The following is a 12995-nucleotide window of genomic DNA, read 5'->3' as shown; positions in this document are numbered from 1 at the left end:
GAGAGAATCATCTTTCACACTCTCAGGTGTATCTTCACATGTGTTCTTTATGTAACTACACTCAAATTGACTGAATCACTATGAATTCTATTGCTGTCATAAAATCAATGAAGAATGAAGATAATTTGTGTGAATTTTTCTTACTTAGTCCATTTGGGCTGCTTTCACAGAATAACCCTAATTATTACAAATGAAAAATGTTTATTACAGTTCTGGTGGCCAAGGATGTCTCAGGAATCCCTCTGTCTCTGTCTCTCTCTGTCTGTCTCTCTTTCTCTTTCTCTCTCTCTCTTCAAGAGGATCTACCTTTATGTTGTAATCAACATCTTAATGCTTTCTTCTTAATACTATTAATTTTGGTGGTGAAAGTTTAACATATGCCTGGGGCAATGTGTGGTTCATTCCTTTAACACCATCACTTAGGAAGTAAAGGTAGATGGACCTTTGTGAGTTCAAGGTTAGCCTGGACTGTAGAGCTGAGCTCCAGGACAGTCAGGGCTACACAGGAACTCTATCTTTTTTTAATATTGAATTTTTTAATGTAAAAAAGACTAAGTCAAATTTTTAAAGCAAAGATGCCATAACCATATGGCACTGTTTCCATAATCAACGCCCATAAAATGGCATCAGTACAAAAATCTAAGCAAAGACAATAGGTTAGTAATTAGAACATCAGGTAATGTTGATTTTTAGGAAGAAGCTTAACAGATAAAAGAAGGGGGATATGACATAAATTCAAGTATGCAATTCAAATTTACAAATTATGAAAATTCTTCACTTTTATAGCTGGCTTCTTTTGAAGGGTTAAATTCTAGCCTCATTTTTTTCATTAACAAGCCAATTGGACAAACTCATTTAACCAAATTTACATCCTAGAATATGTAAGTAAACTGAAGGCATTTATTCAGATGTGTAAGTTCTATTCATTTTCATCATCTCTGTAATCAGGTTGCAAAGGACACGCTTTTCTCTTTGCTTTTCCTAAGCCACTGCTTCCTGCTTCTTCAGGAATCTGGTTCTCTTTCTTAGAATCTTTAGGAGACAGACTGAAGAATTCCCCGATGCCTTTTTGCCACTTGGGAGTTGGGCGCACACAGACTGGGTTCCCTCCTGCATACTTATTTTCAGCTTTTCTCGACGAACTTGAGGAAGAATTGTTGACAAAGGAGGAGGAGCCAAGCACCTTCCTGGGGGCTTGAGAAGCCACCACTTTTCTGTAGGCTCCTGGGACGTAGTTTGCTTTGGTCCGCACCATGTTCACACAGGAAGAGACAACTTTTCACCGACTCCCCAACTGCAGATACCTCAAGTGGACAAGAACCCCTTCTTTCTTTTTTTTTTAATATCCCGACTGCAGTTTCCCCTCTCTCCTCTCCTCCCAAACCCTTCCTTCCCCGTCCACTCCTCCTCTGTTTCTCTTCAGAAAAAAAGGCCTCTCATGGATACCAGCCAAAGATGGCACATCAAGTTGCAGTAAGACTAGGCACGTCTGTATTCTTGAATGTGTGGGCATTCACTACAGAATGGCCAACTTACCAGAGGTTATACTCTCAGTGAAAATTGTCTGTCTCCCAGAAGCTTACAACTGCCAATAGCTCCATGACTTGGGATTGAATTATGCACTCAACTCCCATTTCCATATTGGGATTTGGTCTGGCCTGGGCTTGCATGGGTTTTGTACCTGTTGTCATAACTGCTTGTGAGTTCATACATGCAGCTGCCCCTCTGCCCAGAAGATATTTCCTCATAATCCCCCACCATCCTAAGCTCTTACTGTCTTTCTCCCTCATCTTCTACAGTGGTTCCTGAAACTTTTGGGGGATATGGGTATAATATGTTCTATTTAGGACTGAACACTGTACAGTCTCTTTCACTCTGTACCTTGACCAGCTGTAGGTCACAAAAAATAAATAGAAGCTTTTCAAACGAGAGTTGAGAGACGTGCTGGACTATGAGTATAAGAAGAAGTCATCAGGAGTCTGTTTAATACTGTGTCCATTTACTATATGATAGTAGGTTCTATCTTAGAGCCTATAACTTGTCCAGCCATAGTTTTTTGGCCAGGTAATGGTGTCATGTATGGTTTTCATCTTGTTGAGTAGAACTTAAGCCCAATCTGAAACTGATTGGTTACCCCATGATATTTGTGCCACCTCTACACCAATGAGTATGTCTTCCCAGGCCAATTGTTTCTATAGCTCTCAGGGTTCACAGCTGAGATATGATTGATGATCACTTCTCTCCTCCAGTAGCATGGATAGTACTTCCCAGTACTATAAAAGCTAGCTAATAGGGAAGAAGCTTCCAGGTCTGCACCAACGTGATTTTGCCATGTTCTGTAACACAAACATGTGGTACCATCAGCAAGAGGGTCTCGCTGTCAAATTCTGAAGTTCAATCAAGAGCAGTGGCAATAACCTGTCCTGCTGGAGGGTCTATGGGACCTCAACTGGTCAACAACTCCAAAAGAAGTAACTCATACGGGGCGCCTTGTACTTGGTAGCTTCTGGTGTCTAGTAGGGGAATGGTCATTGTGTTATAAAATAACTTTCTTGTTGATTTTGTAAGATATGGGACTTTGAGACAATCGACACCGCTGACGTTATAGATGATACCGGGTTGTTGGAGATAGAACCTATTAATGAACTTCACGTGGACAAGAACGTCAACCTCTTCTCAATGATCAAGATGAATGAAGTTGGAAATAACTTTTGGCTGGCTCAGGTATTCTGCAGTCTTCTGTCTGGGCTTTCTAACTGTACCAGAACATAAAATGAAAATAGAAATAGAGTTGATTGTTTGGACCAGAATGCCCCATGTTACAGCCTTATGGGCTTGCTTGGCTTATTATACATTTCTAGTGTTAAATATATAGAAGATATTCTTAATGTATTTCAATTATACCTTACAATATATGTAAACACTAGGTGTTGTTGCTGGCCCTCATTTTAACCAAATCACAGAATGAATGATTTTAATTTGATGAACATTAAAAATGATGAAACATTATCAGCTGTTTAATTTTTTTAGGATGCCAATGGAGCCATATGGAAACTTGACCTTAGTTTTTCAAATATTGTAAGTTCCCATTTTCCTTATTTTCTCCTAACTGTTATAGGAAAAATTCTTTGATAGTCTTTTGTTTTGTTTGTTTGTTTTTTGAGACAGAGTTTCTCTGTGTAGCCCTGGCTGTCCTGGAACTCACTCTGTAGATCCGGCTGGCCTCGAACTCAGAAATCCTCCTGCCTCTGCCTCCCAAGTGCTGGGATTAAAGGCGTGCGCCACCACTGCTTTGCACTCTTTGATAGTCTTTAAAAGCTGGTGTTTCTTTTGTTTCCATCAAGTTAAAAACAGAACTCTGTCATTATACTAAACACATGGGATCTTCACTAACGTGATCGTCTGAGCTGCTCTACTGAGCAGGCAGGAAGAGCTGGGCCTGGGGGATCTGATGAGATCCGTGTAAAGTCAGTCACTGACGTCAGAGCCAGGACTCCATTTGGTTTTCCTAATTCTCCTATCCAGAGCTCTGAAGTTATATGTTTTTCTCGTTGAGTAAAATGACACATGTGTTACAGGATTTTGTTTCTGCATCTTTAAAGTTACCTTTAATGATATATTACTCTTTGAGATCTGATATTCTCTTTGTCTGTTCTCAGACCCAAGACCCAGAATGCCTCTTCTCTTTCCACTCTGGTCCCATTGCAGCCTTGGATGTTTCTCCCCTCACTTATCTCATGGCCACAACTGCCTTGGACTGTAAGTGTAAACCACTCCCCAAACTGCACATGTGTATGCATGCGTGCATGCAGGTATCTATGTCTGTGTGTGTTAGGTTGTGCATGCCCTCGTATTTATATATATGTGTACATGTGTTCTGGTGTGTGTGTGTTGGGCTTTGCATGTATGTATGTTCATGTAAGTGTACATGTATTCTGGTGGGTGTGTGTGCACGTGTGTGTGTGTGTTATGTTGTGAATACATGCATGTTTGTGTATATGTACATGTGTTCCGGTGTATGTTGTGTTGTGCATCCATGCATGTTCATGTATATGTACAGTGTTCTGGTGTATGTGTGTGTATAACATCAGGAATCTTCCTCTATTGCTTTTCAACCTAATTTTTGAAACAGGGTCTCTCACTGAGACTTGAGTTCACCAAACAGACTAGACAGCCAAGCAGCTCCAGGGATCCTCCTGTCTCTGCCTTCCCAGCTCTGGGATTACAGGGATACTTCACTGGGTCTGTTTTTTTCACGGATGCCGGGGATTCACACCCAAGTCCTCATGTTTGCATGGCAGGCACTTCACTGTCTGAGCCGTCTCACTAGCCTCGTTAAGTGGGAACTCTTAGTAAGAATGTATCTGGCCGTGTTTGTATGCAAATTGAAAACGTGTGGTATTCAAAGTATTTGAATGTTCTTCCAAAAACAAAACCTGTGGAATGTAATAGGCAAGACAGATTTTGAAGCAGGAAGTGCACAGCCTGGAGCAGACACGATTGGAGATTAGAATGAAGACCTAATTGTAAATTATTTAGGAAAGCGCTGTTCGTTTTGTTGGCAGCATGCATGCCTTTCTATCCTCATCACTGTGCTTTCCTCTCAACTTACAGTATCTCTAACCTGGTAGACCGCAAAGGAACGTGTTCTGTCAGTTGGTCACAACTCATGTCTCCCATCAAACTGGCAAAGGGCCCTTGAGATAGGAAGAAGGAGGCTTTGAGGAAGGAGAGAGCCCAGAACACACGGAGTGTGGAAGTAGAAAAAGGAATCCTGGGGACAGTTAGATACAGGGAGGACCAAGGTAGGAGATGGAGGCAGGCCAGCAGTGTTTGCGTGTGGGCAGATTCAACTAAAACCTAGCATGTATGAACATGCCACAAGGAAATCTGTTACCTTGTGTGCTGATCTAAAAATAACTAAAAAGAAAAAATAAATACAAATTTAAAAGGCTGTTAGGCTATCAATTGATGGAGTTACTGAATTGTCTCCTATAAAAAGTGAGCTGAGATTTTTTTTTTAAAGAAATAACACATTTATAATCTGTTTCTTTTAAAACCTTTCTCTTCTTCTTTTCCGTAGGCTCTGTGCGCGTCTATGACTTTGCTAGTAAAAACCCTTTGGTTCACATGAGATTCAAACAAGGAGGCACATCCCTCATCTGGGCACCCCGATCAGTAAGTTTGTTGTCTTAATCAGAGACCCTGAGAAATATACTGAATCCATGATATCTTGTAGAGATGTAGTTATTTTCTGGCTCAGAATTTTAGAAGTACAAATATTTCGAGTCATTTATTTTACCTAAAATATTGCAGAAATCATTTTATGATATTACTATTATAGTTTGCTTAGTGAAAATCTGTTTTTGTGCTACCTGTGGCATAGGCTCTGTCTTGTGAACTAACCATGCCACTGAATTTGAGTCATCTTCTGTCCATGCAACCATGGTTTTTAAACATCATGGGACTATTAATCACCATGGGAGTATTAATTCTTATTAACAATAAGAATAAAGGGATGGAATCACAGAGGACATGGTTCAGGTAGGCCTCTGGCCTGGTTTCCCATTGTTTGGATAAAGACTACCTTCAATGTACCGTATAAGATATTCTGTACCTGTCTCTACCTCTAGTTCTTATGGTAGCATTTCTTCTTCACGCTATCCAGTTCTCGTTCTAGGTACCTTCTTGTACCTAGTTCTTGACCAAGTACCCTTCTGATCTCAGCTCCAACCATCTTTGCCTTAGGGGAGTCCTCAAGCACAGCTAGCTTTCTTTGCTGTGTGTTTCTTTCCTATGGACCCATGTTAATCATATTTTATACTTTTCTACATGTTAATAGGTGACATTCAGTCTATTTGTGTTCACCCCAAACTGCTGGTGACAGGTGCCTTCTACACAGGAGGCAGGCGAGCCATCTGTGTTTGCTCGTTGGAAGCTTGAATTATTGTAGATTACCCTGCTTGTGGTCATAATAAGTAAACAGCCCGGAGTTGATGGGGACTGCCATAACATTGAACCAAGGGGTGAAAAGGGCAGCCGACACTAAGTCACCTGAATCAAAGCAAGATCTGGAGTGACTTTTGTGTGTGCTTCAGTTACTTAACTAAACACAGGTCCCATGTGTTTGATTGTTTTCCCAGGTAAGCATTTCTGCATCCCAGATCGTAGTAGGATTCCAAGATGGTGTCGTTCGAATTCTTGAACTTTTTGATCCAAAAGGACTTACAGTTTTTGCAGGACGGAAGAAAATCTTAGATGCTGAGTTACATTTGAAATATGTCTTCAAACCTCATACTGAAGAAGTTACGGCTTTAGCTTATGAACGTGATGGCGAGATCTTAGCCACTGGGGTAAGTGTGAGATTCCCTCTCATTTTCTACTAAAACTCCACACCTAGCTTCCCTCTTAACTGCACCTACTCTATTGTGCCCTGTTTACCAAAATTAACCTACATTTTGTTTTCTTATTTTTTCAGCGCAGTCTATGTATGATATTTAAGAACTGTCTTATAAGTTAAGTTTTAATCCTTATTTTAAATGAACAAAAAATTTCAAATGGAAATCATGCTGGATGAATTTCTTATAACCATTAGTTTATAATATATATGTGTTCTTAAGGAGGGCCATCATAGGTGAGGTTTACATAGTTCAGTGGGAGAGCTCTTGCCTAGCATGTAGCCAGTTCTGCTTTGATCTTTGATATCCTCTAAATAAGAACCAAAACAAAAGCCTGCCTCAGATAAAGGAAATAACTATATTCTATAGGAAGTAAGAATGAACAGATGTATTGTGGAATTATTTTAGAAATTAGTTGTATGTACATAAACATGTGTGTATAAACACATATATGGTAGTCACATTTCTAGACTAGGTACTGAAACACTTGGGAAAATGAGTCAAACATTTGAAACCATATTTATATTTCAGATTAATCGAGAATACATGACTGTTGTATCTATAAATGTAAATTAGATAGACTCCATGGTATTTAACAGAATGTTGAATGACTGTATTGTCATAGTAATATATATATATATATATGTATACATATATATAATATATATACATATATAATAATTACATATATATGTATATATGTATATGATGAGTGTATTTCTTTTTCTTTTAGAGTGCGGACAAGACTGTTTTCTTTTTTGATGTGGAGAAGGAATACAAGCCGGTTGGTTTTTTTACCACTCCTGGGCCTATTTGTCAGTTGATGTGGTCTCCAGCCAATCATGTAAGTCATTAGCATTTATCCTCAAGATTAAATTGAAGTGTCTTGTAGTTACAAGGGTTCTCCCTCTTTGGGCTACATTTTCCTCATTGCTATTTGGCAAAAATCCATTCTAGAGTTGCCCCGACTACTTTGCCTAATTTGTCACTAGTGTCAGCCAAAGACTGCAGGAGATAATCATATGTCAAGGAAGATTATTAACTCCCACAAATACAGTGACTTAAATGAGTTCCACACATCCCTTGGGACAGCTCTTATCAATGCCTTCTCTCACACAAGATGGCCACCTTGAAACCTCAAAGCTTTCTGCCTCCCTGTCATGCCTTCAGCATCCTTTCCCAGAGAGGTGAGGACCCGTTGCATCCTCTCAGGACCTCTGTGTCGCTCCTCTTCTTTCTTTTACCATGGAGAAGCTGTCCTTCCTACTTATTGCCCATTCTGCCTCTGGTCCTTTGGATTAGAGTCCCTCATTCTCGACTTCAATAGTTTACATCATGACTCTCTTTCTTGGGACATGTAAGTTAGCCTTTCCTGATGCTCCCTGGGTAATTTCCCATGGTAGTCTCTGGCCCTTACAGAAAGTAAACAGGCTCACTTTGCGTTGTGCACTTATGGCTTCCTGCCTTTCCTCCTAGCAGCTCTCAGGACTGACTGCTCCATCCTTCCACACCTTCTGCCTGCCTTCTGGCTCCCTGATTCTAGTGTGTAGCTCTTCTCAAGGCATCGCTGATACCCACCTAACATGTGAATCTTATCTTCTTGATATTGTAGCATTGTTTGACCCCATTGAACTTTCCTTCCTGTTTAAAATATCTTCTCCCTTTAATGTTAGTGCTTTTCTGTCCCCCCCCCCACCTCATTCTTGCACCTGGCCAAGGCTCTCCCTGGTCATTGGGTGTTAAATCCCTCAGTGCCCCGCTCTGTCTCTCTTTCCTCCTGCGCTATGGCTCTAAGCAATGCTTTCTAAGCCCACAGTTCTCCTATAAGCTCAAATGTGCCACGGGACACTTGTCCTGATGTCTCCTCTTCACAGCACATCACCCACTCCCCAGCTCACCTTAAATTGTATTCATCCTCCACCTTCAAGCTAGATAGTACTTTCTCTGGAAATTATGCACAATCAGGCAATTCTTGCAGTCTCTTGGCAGGACTTTCACAATTGCAATTTGTATTTATCTGTGTGAACTGATAACTGACAAGCTCTCCCTTCGGAGGCAAAGTCCATAATGGGAGTGAGGATAGCGGCTCTTCTTACAACTCCATCTCTAGCATGTAGCAAAATGCTGAGTACACAGTAGATAAGGTGATTTCCCAGATGAGGTTTTGGTGCAAAAGAGAGTTCTGCACTGGACAAGAGCAGTCTGGGACCTGCTGTATTTGAGTGGAAGTCAAAGCTTAAGACTTCTTGAAGCACACTTATGAAGAGAAGAGGGAAGAAGAGAGAGTCCTTGGAGCATCACATTGAAATTTAAACTTAGGAAGATAGGATGGGTTGTCATGGGTGACTGAGCTGAGCAGACCTTCATGCCACAAATTTTCCTCAGCGATTTTAGCTAGAAGATATTGCCCTTTGGGCCAAGAGATTTCACAACCACATATTTGGCTATGGCTATAAGTCATGGTATCTTTAAAGGAAACAATTGAAAATCTAACTTTAGCCATCAGGTTAACAATGAATAATTACATGAGGATAACCAATACTAGCAACACAATAATCATTTGTGACTAGGCCTGTGGGGTATCGCCTTTTTAAATGATCGTGATATTCTCACTGACTTTGAACTTGTAAAAAATTGCCTACATGTAAGTGATATGCATAAAATGCATCTTTCTTTCTTTCTTCCTTCCTTCCTTCCTTCCTTCCTTCCTTCCTTCCTTCATTTCTTTCTTTCCTTCTCTCCTTTTTTTTTCAGCCTGAAAGCACTTTATTGATCATCTGTGAGAATGGCTATATTCTTGAATGTCTATGCCCAACCATTAAGGATGTAGATGATCAGAATGTTACCACGTTTGCAATCCCAGACATGTTACTCAGATGCTTCCATTTCACGAGTGTCAAATCTAAGATTTTGGTATGAGATCTTCTTGAATCATTATTTTCTTTCCTTTCTTCCATTTGGAGATGCAATATCCTATAAAAGATTCTTGGAGAATAATAAAATAAAACAGATCCTGGCCCTTGGAGCGTATACACTGGTAAGCAGGAGGCAGTAGTGGATAGGTGACTACAATCCAGGTACAAAGAAAGAAACCTCAGGGAGTGATGTTGCTGATGGAGGGATGAGAGGAATAAAAAACTGGTGACCTGGAAATGAAGATTTATACTCAGAAGATGGGAAGATATCTAAGAGAATGAGAGGAAGAGAGAGGTAATGGTGCTGGGAGAACAGCCCTAGGGCAGCCACTGTTTCAACAGTTCTTGGTGTTTTCACGAAGAAGAATGGCTGGTTGAAATCACAGCATTCAGTTTGTAGGAGATGCGACAGGACCATAGTGAAGGTCTCTTTAGAAGCCAGCCAAGCTACATCAGTTTGAGCCACTGTGATCTTTTGTGAACAGAGGATGGTGTGAAGAGATCATATAACTCAGAGAAGGTAGTTCTCAGGGGTGAATAGGAGAAGGGGCTACCAAGTGTTGGGGACCTCTACATTGGACAGCCGGTGATAATCGAGTGCCTACATCATAGGTTTATGGGAGCCAGAAACAAGCTTCCCATTGGCTATTTTAGACGTAGTTCCTAGGTTGACAGTGGCCGGCTCTGAGGGAAAATTAACACTTCCCATCTCTTGCCAGAAAGGATGGTCAAATGATTTCAATGAAATGGGGATTAAACGGAAATGATGCTCATCCCAAAGATTTGAATTTTAATGATAAAAATGTATTCCAAAGGGTAATTTATGAAAATATAGGAACTATGAGGTTTCTAAAACCCGCTTCTTTCCACAATCTGTCATGCTCACACACAAAATAGCACACTTTAAAAGTGTCTATTTATTATCTTTTTTTGAAAAAGAGATTTATGGAAGTACAAAGGAGAGAAAAACAAAAGATGTTGAAGGAGAAGGAAAGGGAAGAAATGAGGAGGAGGCTAGCAGAAGAGAGAGAAGCCTTTGGGGAAGAGGAAATACCAGAGGAGGAGGAGGCCACTGAAGAAGAGGAAGAGGAGGAGGAGCCGCTGCCTGAGATCTTCATGCCACCAACACCCTCTCCTGTCCTGTGCGGCTTTTACTCAGCTCCAGGGAAGTTCTGGGTGTCGATGGTGAGTAACGATCCCATATCCATTCCAGGTTATGGTTGCTGGTTTTTTTTTTTCATCCCGCTCATTCATATGCATACATTGAGAATTTAATTTTAGACTAGTGATGTAGCTGTATGTTTTAATATGTTCATTTTTTTGTACATCATTATAACATCTCTTTTAAATATGTCTGGCTTTTGTATCTGTTGTCATTCAAGGCCAAACTCCCCTATTCAAGAAGAGCAAAGTGGGGACAAACCACTAGTGGAGGGTAAAAGGTCAAACAACTCTTCACCTGTGTCTGCTCTTTGTTTGTTTGTTGTTCTTTTAAGTTTGAAAACAACAGTTTTTTTGTGGCAGAACTGTACAAATCTGCTTACAATCGCTTACAACCAGGCTGTGTGGCATATGGGTGGCTAGGAATCTACGTGTTTTCCTCATTCTACCCCAGTCAATATCCGGACATAGCAAATAAGGAAGAAGGGCAAATAGATCTTAAAAAGACTGATACAAGAAAGAAGAAGTGTCACAATGTGTGTGGCAGGTTATATGTCTTCTATTTATATACCATATAGTCTTCTCACAAAACATTTTTCTCAATGTCTTGCAAAGCAAGAGCTTCTTCATTATAGATGTTGTAGTTTTCACTTCTGAATGTGCACACACACACACACACACACACTCACACACACACACACACACGCCTTCCCCAAGTAACTGGCTTAAAATTATATGGAAAGATTATTACTACTAAATTCATACTTTGCCCTCATGAAACCATGGTGTGGAGCTCTTAAGTGACATCTTCAATGACATGGAACTAAGGTATGATCTCTGACAACACTGAGTACGTAGCCCATGCTCTTAGGCACTAAGCCCCATCATGAGGTAAAGCACAGATCACAGAGGAACTAACTGCTCTCCTTGCTTAAGACAGCCACATGCCTACACTAGAAAAGCCAGCTTCATTTTCAAGTCATGACTCCAGGGCTTGAAATCAGGACTCACACTGTTGGTCAGTTCTCCCACCAGAAGCATTTACTTTATAAATTATTATTTGAACAACTTCTCCCCACAAATATTTTGCAACTTTCCTGTCTCTCCAGACACTCATATTTCACAGAGGGAAGTCAGATTGAATTTCCCAATCTTTTCTCATCTCTAGCACCCTGCAGAACTGGGCTCTGCTTTGCCTGTTGTTATAACTGGTGGATGTTGCTTAGCAACTTGCCCAGGGCAGTGTTCCAGAAAGCCTCTTAGGTCTTTTCCTTCTCCTTTACACTCTTCCTGTAATTTTGTCCCTGAAACACACAACTTAATGTATGTCATCAATTCTTGTCTTTTCAAATCCAATTCTTACCATCAGCACATGAAGTTTCCTGGATTTCTGACAATCCCCCCCAACACCACACACACACACACACACACACACACACACACACACACACGCAAACAGACACACAGAGGTACACATACATCATCATGACCATCATGGTGGTTTTGTGGTACAACCTGGGGTCTCGTGCATGCTAAGTATACACTCTACCACCAAACTGCATTCTCACCTCCTCTTGGGCTCCAGAATCTCTCTCTCTCTCTCTCTCTCTCTCTCTCTCTCTCTCTCTCTCTCTTCCAGCTCCTTTTGATGCTATCTGTTTTTTTTTAAATAAAAAAATTGTAAGATAGACATTGTAATTCATAGGACTCCAGAGTATGACCTAGCCCCTCCCCACTTTAACTAAGCTAATTTTATCTAACAACTTTAAATATTATTTATCTACCCACATGTGTCAGGTATTTATCTTTTACTGAATTCTCTCTTCAGCATCAAACCTGAATATTCTCTTTGCCAACTGTATTTAGCACGTCAAAATGAGCATGCCCCACCAAAACTTGTTTCTAGTGCTGAGAGTTGGACCCAGGACATTGTATACATTTTAAACAGATGCTTTCTCACTGAGCTATATCCACAGATTCCAAAACACAACTTTTAAACTACATTTAAAACAAGTAAACCTGGTACACTTCCATAACAATAATGAAGTCAATTGTCCATTCACTTACAAGAACAAACTCCAAGAGTTACAAAGGATTCTTCCACTTTCTTGATCTTTTGATACCTTTAGCAAAAGTAGGTCTTCATAAACAACCAGCACATGGTTAGGAGTTATTCAAATCCTGTAGGATAACTTTTGACTTTAGTAAAAAGTTTATGTCCATTTACACTTAATATAGTTACTGACATATTTTCGCTTATAACTCCCACCTTACTAATTATTTCTGTTTGTTATGCCAGTTCTATATTCTTTTTTTTCTTTACTGTATGGTAATTATGTGTATCTTCTTTTGCTATTCCTAAGGATCACAATATACATTTGACTTAATTTTATATAAATCTATCATTTGACTAATCACAGAGGGAAAAAAATCTTAGAAAGCTTTAACATCAGATATAACAGAGATAACCTTTCTCTCTCTCTCTCTCTCTCTCTCTCTCTCTCTCTCTCTCTCTCTCTCT

The 12995-nt window shown here is 40.1% G+C and overlaps 1 protein-coding gene and 1 pseudogene across 1 annotated transcript; one reads left to right on the top strand and one right to left on the bottom strand.

The window, feature by feature from the left end:
- Nucleotides 1-847: 847 nt before the first annotated feature.
- Nucleotides 848-1296, bottom strand: LOC114635775 (annotated as a pseudogene).
- A 159-nt stretch (nucleotides 1297-1455) lies between these two features.
- Nucleotides 1456-10498, top strand: LOC114635776 (cilia- and flagella-associated protein 44-like; the record flags this gene model as incomplete). The annotated part of the gene is made up of 9 exons (XM_028784208.1): nucleotides 1456-1473; nucleotides 2569-2724; nucleotides 3031-3078; nucleotides 3660-3759; nucleotides 5084-5178; nucleotides 6144-6353; nucleotides 7132-7242; nucleotides 9153-9311; nucleotides 10253-10498. Coding segments are annotated over exons 1-9 (1143 nt in total), but the record flags the coding sequence as incomplete, so codon positions are not given.
- Between the last annotated feature and the right edge of the window lie 2497 nt (nucleotides 10499-12995).

This window comes from Grammomys surdaster, unplaced genomic scaffold (assembly GCF_004785775.1).
Source record: "Grammomys surdaster isolate TR1022 unplaced genomic scaffold, NIH_TR_1.0 117678, whole genome shotgun sequence".
Lineage (NCBI taxonomy): Eukaryota > Metazoa > Chordata > Mammalia > Rodentia > Muridae > Grammomys > Grammomys surdaster.
The sequence above is the reverse complement of the archived record's forward strand: the minus strand, read 5'-3'. Positions and strand labels throughout refer to the sequence as shown.